The sequence below is a fragment of the Mandrillus leucophaeus genome, unplaced genomic scaffold (assembly GCF_000951045.1).
Source record: "Mandrillus leucophaeus isolate KB7577 unplaced genomic scaffold, Mleu.le_1.0 Scaffold15, whole genome shotgun sequence".
Taxonomy (NCBI): Eukaryota; Metazoa; Chordata; class Mammalia; order Primates; family Cercopithecidae; genus Mandrillus; species Mandrillus leucophaeus.
In genome coordinates, this window is record NW_012101476.1 from 3,867,524 (window position 1) to 3,878,509 (window position 10,986).

The 10,986-nt window shown below is 39.5% G+C and overlaps 1 protein-coding gene across 2 annotated transcripts in view; it reads left to right on the forward strand.

Annotated features, from left to right (window-relative positions):
* USP6NL (USP6 N-terminal like) overlaps positions 1–10,986 on the forward strand; it is a 150,166-nt gene that overhangs the window by 103,757 nt on the left and 35,423 nt on the right. For both annotated transcript variants that reach the window (XM_011974899.1, XM_011974898.1), the window contains exon 6: positions 586–693. In XM_011974899.1, the coding sequence (XP_011830289.1) occupies positions 586–693 (108 nt within the window). The remainder of the gene's footprint in view (positions 1–585; positions 694–10,986) is intronic.

The window sequence follows — 10,986 nt, forward strand, 5'->3', positions numbered from 1 at the left end:
GAGAGTGTCTGAGAGAGAGAGAACACTGAAGATCGCCGATAGGATTAACTGAGGTTTCAGATAGATGAGGAGAAGCTTGGTATCTTCTAGAGAGACCAGTGAGAAGGTGGTAGGAAAGAGATTAGGAGTTAGACAGCACTCTACATTCCATGAGGACATTTTGGGGACAAGGCAACCCTTTTGCTGTTTGGAGCATCTTTTAGGTGTGTGGGATAAAAGGAAGAAAGTGTGTAAGAAGTTAATTATACCATCAGGGAATGTGTAAATCAGATGTTCACACCTTTAAAAAGAGCACTGACTGCTTTCGTGCCACTTAAGGGACACTTCCGTAATGGCCTGAACATGCTCATGCATTGGGCATTCTTAACAATTTCTTGTTATACTCTCTCCTTCTTTGTCTGTGCCTCCCTGTTAGAATCTTAAAAACAGATGACAGTATCTCATTGTGCCATGTTGAAATGTATTAATTAATTGCCATAGATGCTTTGGAAATACAATGCTAACAAATATCAGCAAGATTGACTATAGAGACTAGTCTAAGTTTTTGTCAGTTTGTAACCTTCAGTTTCTTTTTCTTTTAATAAGTTTCATAGGCGAATTTACAAAGGAATACCACTCCAGCTCAGAGGTGAAGTCTGGGCCCTCCTTCTTGAGATCCCTAAAATGAAAGAAGAAACAAGGGACCTGTATAGTGTGAGTAGCTAAAGCTAACTTGTTATTTTGAAATTAAAAAGTAAAATCCATTTCTTTTAGCATTCAAGGTGACAGGAGATATTCATATGATCACTTAAAATTATATTAAAACTATATTGCATTGGAGGTTTTGGAGGTCTATTTGTTTTCTGGATTGCAGAATACTTCTTAAATTTTAAATAGATACTTAAGTAAAAATGTTATTGTTTGTATCAATAAGTATCAAGTGCTTTCAAATACATAAATCAATTAAAGTAATTAAATAATCAATGTTGGGACATGGTTGCATGGAAAGTGGACTAACACCTAATTATAGCTGCTTGTTTGCCACATGGTGTTAATAAAGTGATTTGCGGCATCACTTTGAGAGTTCGTGGGAAACAGCAACAGAGTTCAGTTTAACCAACACCTGCCGTGTACGATTCTTTTCTTCTAGCATGAAAAAAAGATGACTCTGCCCCAAGATTATTAGGGTATCTCTAGGTTTTATTATTGATTAATAAAAAGTTAAACTTTTGAGTAATAACTTTTTTCTTAAATTAGGTAATGCATTAAATGTTACCTCCTTGTCATCTCGCAGCTATACCCTTTCTGAACCTAAATTTTCTGTTAACCTTTGAAAGGAGTAAGAGATTTACATCTAAGAATCTTAGACCCATAGATTTTGAAATATGTTCCTTAGAAAATATGTACAAAAAAATTAATATGGAATAAATGGGAAAAAATAAAAATTGCTATCTTTTTGGGAGGGTCAACACTTTTTTTTTCCTTCAACTTTTATTTTAAGTTCAGGGGTACTCCTGTGCGGGAGTTGTAGATTTGTTACATAGATAAATGTGTGCCATGGTGGTTTGCTGCATAGATCATCCCATCACCTAGGTATTAAGCCTTAGCACCCACTGGCTATTCTTCCTGATGCTCTTCCCTCCCACCACCACCCCTCGCTGACAGGCCCCACTGTGTTTTGTTCCTCCTCATATGCCCGTGTAGTCTCATCATTCAGCTCCCATTTATAAGCGAGAACATGCAGTATCTGGTTTTCTGTTCTTGTGTTGGTTTGCTGAGGATAATGGCTTCCAACTCCATTCATGTCCTGGCAAAGGACATGATCTTGTTCCTTTTTATGGCTGCGTAGTATTCCATGATGTCTATGTACCACATTTTCTTTATTCAGTCTATCTGTCTATCATTGATGGGCATTTAGATTGATTCCATGTCTTTGCTATTGTAAATAGTGAATGTATGCGTGCATGTATCTTTATAACAGAATGATTTATATTCCTGTGGGTATGTATCCAGTAATGAGATTGCTGAGTCAAATGATATTTCTGCCTCTAGGTCTTTGAGGAATCATCACACTGTCTCCACAATGGGTGAACTAATTTATGCTCCCACCAACAGTGTTAAAGCATTCCTTTTTTTCTGCAACCTTGCCAGTATCTGTTGTTTTTTGACTTTTGAATAATCGCCATCAAAGATGGTATCTTGTGGTTTTGATTTGCATTTCTCTAATCAGTGTTGTTGAGTTTTGTTTCATATGTTTGTTGGCCTCATGTATGTCTTCCTTTGAGAAGCATCTGTTCATGTCCTTTGCCCTCTTTTTTAATGGTATTTTTTTTTCTTGTAAATTTGTTTAAGTTCCCTGTAGACTTTGGATATTAGACTTGTCAGATGGATAGACTGCAAAAATTGTCTTCCATTCTGTAGGCTGTCTGTTCACTCTGATGATAGTTTCTTTTGCTGTGCAGAAGTGCTTTAGTTTAATTAGATCCTATTTGACAATTTTTGCTTTTGTTGCAATTGCTTTTGGTGTTTTCGTCATGAAAACTTTGCCTGTGCCTATGTCCTGAAAGGTATTGCCTAGATTTTCTTCTAGAGTTTTTATAGTTTTGGGTTTTACATTTAAGTCTTTAATCCCTCTTGAGTTAATTTTTGTATATAGTATAAGGAAGGGGATCCAGTTTCAGTTTTCTGCATATGGCTAGCCAATTAATCCCAGCACCATTTGTTAAATAGGGAGTCCTTTCCCCATTGCTCGTTTTTGTCAAGTTTGTCAAAGATGAGATGGTTGTAGGTGTGTGATCTTATATTTGAGTTCTCTGTTCTGTTCCATTGGTCTGTGTGTCTGTTCTTATACCAGTACCATGCTGTTTTGGTTATTGTAGCCTTGTAGTAAAGTTTGAAGTCGGGTAGTGTGATGCCTCCAGCTTTGTTCTTTTTCCTTAGGATTGTCTTGACTTTTCGGGCTTTTTTGTTATTGTTCCATATGAATTAAAATACATGTCTTTTAATTATATTAAGAATGTCAGTGGTAGTTTAATAGGAATAGCATTGAATCTATAAATTACTCTAGGCAGTATGGCCATTTTCACTATATTGATTCTTCTTATCCATGAGCATGGAATGTGTTTCTCCTTTTGTTTGTTCCTCTCTGATTTCTTTGAGCAGTGGTTTGTAGTTCTCCTTGAAGAGGTCCTTAACTTGCTTGTTAACTGTATTCCTAGGTATTTTACTCTTTTTGTAGCAATTGTGAATGGGAATTCATTCATGATTTGGCTCTCTGCTTGCCTGTTGTTGGGATATAGGAATGCTAGTGGTTTTTGCGCACTGATTTTTATATCCTGAGACTTTGCTGAAGTTGCTTATCATCTAAAGAAGCTTTTGGGGGAATCTCAAGTTAACAACCTAACATCTCAACTAAAAGAACTAGAGAATCAAGAGCAAACAAACCCCAAAGCTAGCAGAAGACAAGAAATAACCAAGATCAGAGCTGAATTGAACAAGACAGAGACATGAAAAACTCTTCAAAAAATCAATGAATCCAGGAGCTGGTTTGTTGAAAAAATTAATAAAATAGACCACTAGCTAGACTAATAAAGAAGAAAAGAGAGAATAATCAAATACAATCGAAATGATAAGATATCACCACTGACCCCACAGAAATACAAACAACCACCAGAGAATATTAGAAACACCTCTGTGCACATAAACTAGAAGATCTAGAAGAAATGGATACATCCTTGGATACATACATCCTCCCAAGACTGAACCAGGAAGAAATTGAATCTCTGAATAGGCAAATAATGAGTTCTGAAATCGAGATAGTAATAGCTAGCCTACGAACCAGTAAAAGCCCAGGACCAGATGGATGCACAGCTGAATTCTACCAGAGGTACAAAGAAGAGCTGGTACCATTTCTACTAAAACTATTCTAAAAAATGAAAAAGGAGGGATTCCTCCTTGACTTATTCTATGAGGCCAGCATCATCCAATACTAAAACCTGGCATCGATACAACCAACAAAGAAAACTTCACGCCAATATCCTTGATCAATGCAAATCCAGCAGCACATCAAAAAGCTTAGTTACCACAGTCCAATTGGCTTCATCCTCGGGATGCAAGATTGGTTCAACATACATACATGAATCAATAAATGTGATTCATCACATAAACAGAACTAAAGACAAAAATCACTTGATTATCTCAATAGATGCAGAAAAGGCCTTTGATAAAATTCAACATCCCTTCATGTTAAAAACTCTCAATAAACTCGACATTAAAGGAACATACCTCAAAATATATGACAGACCCACAGCCGATATCATACTGAATAGGCAAAAGCTGGAAGCATTCCCCTTGAAAACTGGCACAAGACAAGGATCTTCTGGAACATCCTCTGGAAGTTCTGACCAGGGCAGTCAGGCAAGAGAAAGAAATCAAGGACATTCAAGTAGGAAGAGAGGAAGTTAAATTACCTTTGTTTGCAGATAACATGATCCTATATCCAGAAATAAAAATTATTTATGGTTTAAACCTAAAGCCTATTCTAAAAGGTGCTTTGGTGCTCTTGTGATCTTTTTTTTCTTTTATATATATGTATGTGTGTGTGTGTGTGTGTGTGTGTATGCATTCAGGTAAAATTTCATCCAGATGACAAGGAAACCTACTGGATAATTTAAATAGTTACTTCATTTTAAATTTAGCCATTCAGACCCTACACAGAGTTTATATTTCAGGATTTTAGAGTTCCCAATTATTTTAGACTGTTGATTAGCTATTTGCTCTTAGTGTCATAGTTTTACAGTGTTCAAAATGATGTCTGAAGCCAGCTGCCTCTTCCTGAGACCACTCATACTTCTCCACTAGAACCTCAAAAAGGCCCCCAAGGTTTCAGCTTCGTGATATGTTTAAGGTCACCTTTTTTGGTGAAAAAGTCCTTGGAATATTTCCTGCCACAATGAGCTTGCGAGGCACCTTCCCCAGAAGTTCTGTGGTTTCACAGATTTCTTACTGCCCATGTTTTAGCTGATCCCTGAGAAGAGAGCCACTGCCGCCGAGTGTCTTCAGCACCCTTGGCTTAACTCCTAAGCCCCTGCGCACCACCACAGCAGAGATCACACACTGACCCTCCGCCCTTCCCCTCCTAGCATTTTCCTCTTCCCTTTTCAGGGTGAAGCTCTTCCTTCAAGAGTTTCTAGATCTTGTTTTTTTTTAATCCAACATGTTCATTTGGGTTTGCTTACTTGACCCTGTGGAGATCCCCACAGCCATTGGGCATCCTAGGTGAATTTGGCCTTGGTTGGGCTCTGCCAAAGACTAATGGACTAAAATGTGAAACAGCCTCTTGCCCTGTACCTTTCCTTCCCATTAGGACATCCTTTAAATTATAAGCATCCTTTCTGAAAAGAACTATGAAGGTGTATGAGCCCATCCTTTTATTCATTGACTCTTAAGAGCCAAATTTTCTAGTGCATATCCTGTTGCCAGCATAAGGATGAGGAGGGGAAAGGGTGTGAATTCTATGTACAGCAGAGACATTAAACTTGCTGTGTCCAGGCTGAAAAAAAAAAAAAAGATGTCTGAGAGAACATAATATGAAATATAACCCCAGCACCTACTACAGTGTACCTAGCATATGGTAGGTGCTCTGTTAGTATTTGTTTAAATAATGAAAGTAGAAAATGAAAGAAAAAGCAATTTACGTGTTGTATTCATTTCCTAGGGCTGCTGTAACCAAGTACTGCAAACTAAGTAGCTTAAAACAACAGAACTGTCTCTCACAGTTCTCAAGGACAGAAGTCCAAAATTAAGGTGTCAACAGGACAACAGTTTCTCTCAGGGCTCTAGGGAGGCATCCTTCCTGGCCTCTTCCAGCCTCCAGTGGTAGCCTGCCATCCTTAGCGCATCTTGGCATCACTCCGTCCCTGTCTTCCTTATCACCTGGCCGTCCTCCCTTCTATGAATGTGTGTCTGTCTTTCCTGATAGAGACAATAGTTATTGCATGTAGGGTCCACCCTCATCCAGGATGACCTCATCTTAACTTGATTACCCCGGCAGAGGCCCTATTTCCAGATGAGGTCACATTTGCAGGTTCTTGGTGGACATGAGTTTTGGAGGGACACTATTCAACCCAGCTTGCCTGCTAATAGGACTCTAGTTTTCATGTCATATTTTAGACTTTTTCTATGTAGAGTAAAATTATCAGATGACCAGTTAATATGAGAGAACCATTTAGTAAAAACTGACAGCAACTACAACAAAAGAATGACTTGCCTGTCAGTTCCTTCAAGCCTATAATTTTCAACATTCATCAGTATTATTTTTACTATTTGAGTTTCCCCCAGCATCATTATGTAGCCAACTTTTTTTTCCTTTCTCATCCACTCTTTCTCTCTCTCTCCATACATCCTCCATGAACTGGAACTTCAGTAGGAATAAAACTACGACTTTCTCTTAATCTGCCGAGCCTTTTCTCAGATGGGTGAAATTATTTGGACCCAGCATATTATAAGCATTCAGTCCTTCAAGTTCCCCTGGTGGCCTGTTTGTCCTTTCTTGTGCCCATAAAGCTCTGTGGGTGGTATTGAAGAACGTTTGAAGATGAATAGGTACAGTGGCAAGAATCTTTTCTTCTAGGTTGGAGGAGACGTGGTTGCATAGAAATATTTAATAATAGTCTGTGATAAATACTGTAAAAGTAGGAGTGGAAAAGAAAGTAAAAAAAGAAATCACCTTTATGATCCAGGAAGACTTCATGGAGTAGGAGGTGTCTTGGTGGGGCTTTGTTTCCCACAGGCAGGAAAATGGTTAGTGAGTTTCAAAGCACATTGCAAAGACCTTCCCTGATCTCCTCCCTCCAACTTGGATCTGATTAGTTTTAACTTGAAGCTTCATGTTGCCGTATTTTAAATACTTTACCTTGAGGCAAAGTAGTATATCTCCTACTTTACCATGAGGAGAGCTGACATTGTTTGAGTACTTTTATGTCTAAGTGCTCTATGGGAATTACCTCATTTAATTCCTACAACAATGCCAAGATGCAGGTTTTGTCATTATTATTGTATTTATCTTACACATGAGGAAACTGAGCTTAGCGAGGCTAAGTGACTTTTCACCCCAGGGTTAGCAAGTGGCAGGGGTAGGATTTATGATCCAAGTTGTCTTGGCTGCTCTCATCTAATATGTTTTTCTCTTCTTTTGTCTCATTTTTATTTTTCTCTCTTGCATTTAGCAGTGTAACTTACAGATGGTATAGGATCAGACCACAGTGGAAAACAGCCTCATCCACAGCCTTAGTGTGGCTCAGTAATCTCATAGACCAAACTCACAATGATAATGCTATTTTTTTTTTTTTTTTTTTTGAGACGGAGTGTCACTCTGTTGCCCAGGCTGGAGTGCAGTGGTGTGATCTCGGCTCACTGCAACCTCCACCTCCTGGGTTCAAGCAGTTCTCTGCTTCAACCTACTGAGTAGCTGGGATTACAGGTGCCCGCCACCATGCCCTGCTAATTTTTGTATTTTTAGTAGAAATGGGGTTTCACCATGCTGGCCAGGCTAGTCTTGAACTCCCTGACCTCGTGATCTACCCACTTTGGCCTCCCAAAGTGCTGGGATTACAGGCGTGAGCCACTGTGCCTGGCCAATAATGCTAATTTTTTATCTAAATGCTTCCCACTGTACTTCTGCCCTCAGGTTTATGGGTTCATTTGATCTCAATTTTTAAAATAAAATTTTATTTTTATATTACTGTGACACTCGTGGATCTCAACCCACCTAATCTCAGAGGTAACTAGAAACCGTTTACCTCTTTTCATTCAGGAGTAAAAAAATGTCTTTGATTCCTGCATTCCATGCATTAGCTTATAAACATTTTAGGACATAAATCGTATTTCTGACCTGTTATTTTTTATGTACTTACCCAGGCTTTTCTTCCATTACAGGGCCTTTTTTATGATAGATTTTCTTGTCCTCTGGAGGAACTGATATTATAGATGCGTTTGCATCTTTTCTGCCTTCCTATTAACTTTTAAGGCATTTTCTTTTATCATGTCTTGTCAAACATTTTCTTCTTGTGTTTTGACATCCCATCTTTTACAAGGAGGCCTGTAGAACAATAATTGAAACCTCTTTACTTGCCCATTATCTTTTTTTTTTTTTTGAGACGGAGTCTTGCTCTGTCGCCCAGGCTGTAGTGCTGTGGCTCTATCTTGGCTCACTGCAAGCTCCGCCTCCTGGGTTCATGCCATTCTCCTGCCTCAGCTTGCTGAGTAGCTGGGACTACAAGTGCCTGCCACCATGCCAAGCTATTTTTTTTTTTAAATATTTTTAGTAGAGACAGAGTTTCACCGTGTTAGCCAGGATGGTGTTGGTCTCCTTGTGATTCCCCCGCCTCGGCCTCCCAAAGTGCTGGGATTACAGGTATGAGCCACTGTGCTTGGCCTTGCCCATTATCTGTAAAAAAAAAAAAAAAAAAAAAAAGATGGAAGAGAACAAATATGTACAGATTTATTTTTCAAGCTAAATTTTTATAATATCTTCTGAACCACCTTTTTCAGAAATAATATATGATAATGTTTTAGTGGCCGTATGATTCTAATACAATACTCTAAATGTCTTCCTCTGTCTTTAGAATTCTGAAGCATACTGTGGCTGCTCTTCCTGTTTTAAAAAGCTGCAGAAGCCCCTTCTCTGAACTTCAATACACAAAAATACACAGACTTATAAAACACTTAACACACACATACTTATTCTAGACATGCCCAGATAGCCTTCTTTCCACTTCTAGCTGAAGTCAGGAACAGTTATGTTTTTATATATATTTATTGGAATTGATTCAAGCAGAAGTCCATATTACCAGTACATGGTAAATGGGTCAATATAACATAGTATATAAATTCTTATTTATATTAAACATGGTTAAATTTTAATCTCCCATCTGTTTAAACATGGGAGATTCAAGATACTCATTTAGCTCCCTTTCCCTTGAAATGCCACTAAATTGACAGAGTTTTTATTATAAAAAGGCAAACCCACAGAAATGAGAAAATGGGAGATGCTTAACAGCTACCAGTTTTGGAAAACGAGATTGCAGACAGACATTTAGTAAACTTAGCAAACCTGAGGAAGCTCAGTCCTAGGCTGGCAGTGGGAATTGGAGAAGCAACCTGATTAACAGCTCAAAATCTCCATAAGGCTTGGTAATTGCCAACTGCAGGAAACTCTGGAAGTGGAGGTGAAGCTAAACACAGAAGTGGTTGAAAGTCTGTTTCAGAAGCAGTTAGAGCTCCTTAGCCCCCTCAGTGCTGGCCCAAGACTGGAGGTTTGTTATTTGGCGAGGATGAAACAGAGGGCCTCTGGACTGGGGAAAACACAGACCTTGCTGCGGGTGAACTGCTGTCATGAAAGCAGAGGAGCTGAGTAGTTTAAATTTTGGACAGTCCAGCCTTTTTCCTCAACTCACCTCCCAGATCACTGACAGCCAGGTGCTTGTCTTCCTGACAGGAGATTGGAAGAGCCTTCTCTGGGGAATGTGATCAGCCTAAGAAAATAAGCTCAAAGGTACTGATTTCAGGGAACCCCAGTCCAGCTGCCTGGCCAGATCCCTCCACAAGCAGGATCACAGTCAGGAAGCCTTACCCAGGCATGCAGCTTTTTTGTGTCCCACTTTTAAATAAAAGCAGAAGACGAAGTGTCGCCATTCATTTGAAGAAGGGAGCTAATGTGAAAGATAAGCGGAAGCAAATGAAGAAAGCAGCTTGTAAGAAACAGAGTATACTGTAAAGAAGAGAAACTAAAAAACTATTTTTTTTTTTGAGACAGAGTCTCGCTCTGTCGCCCAGGCTGGAGTGCAGTGGCACAATCTTGGCTCACTGCAAGCTCCGCCTCCCAGGCTCACGCCATTCTCCTGGCTCAGCCTCCCGAGTAGCTGGGACTACAGGCACACCGGCCACCACGCCTGACTAATTTTTTGTATTTTTAGTAGAGACAGGGTTTCACCATGTTAGCCAGGATGGTCTCGATCTCCTGACCTTGTGATCCGCCTGCCTCAGCCTCCCAAAGTGCTGGGATTACAGGCATGAGCCACCGCGCCCGGCCTAAAAAACTATTTTTAATATCTTCAGAGAAAAATAGATACGGCATCCATAAAACAAGTATAGAATGCTATAAAAAGGAACACTCAAAAACAACAGAGCTTATGAATATAAAAATACTAGAAACGAAAAACTCAATTGAAAATGACAATTGAGGAAATTCCCAGAATATCAGTTATAAAAGCAAAGAGATGCAAAATAATACAGAAAAATACAAGAAAAGTAGATGATAGCCTAGGAGTTCCCAGACTGTAATAATAAGAGTTTCAGAAAAAGAAAATGGGAGTGGAGGGAGGGGAAGATGAAGAAATTGACAAATGAATTGTTGAAGATGTCTGAGAGCTGAAAGATGTGGGTAGGAGTTTTTAAGATTGGAAGAATTCACTAAGTGCCCAACCCTGTGGATAAAAATAGATCCAAACCCAGTACTGAAATGTGAAGTTTCAAAACATGAGAGAGAAACTCCTACAAGCTTCTACAAAGAAAAAGCAGATTGCACGTAAAGAAACACAAATTAGAATAGCAACACTGGAAGCTAGAAGACAGTGAAGCCGTGCATTTTGAGCAAAAGTATTTTCCAGCTTAGAATTCTAAAACAGCCAAACAGTTAAATAAGAGGGTAGAATGATCAGATATTCAAAGTTTCAAAAACTTTATCTTCCATACAGCCTTTCACAGGAGCTACTAAAGAATGTGTTCCTGCAGAGCAAGGGAAGAACCTGAGAAAAAAAGATAGGAGACCAGGAAACAGGGGGCCCAACATGGGAGAAAACCATCCCAGCAGTTGGAGAAGGGAGGCTCCAGGACCTAGGCTGTGCAGCAGGCCCAGAGGTCAGGCCGCACAGGCTGGAGCGGGCACAGAGGTCAGGCCGCACAGGCTGGAGCGGGCCCAGAGGTCAGGCCGCACAGGCAGGAGCGGGC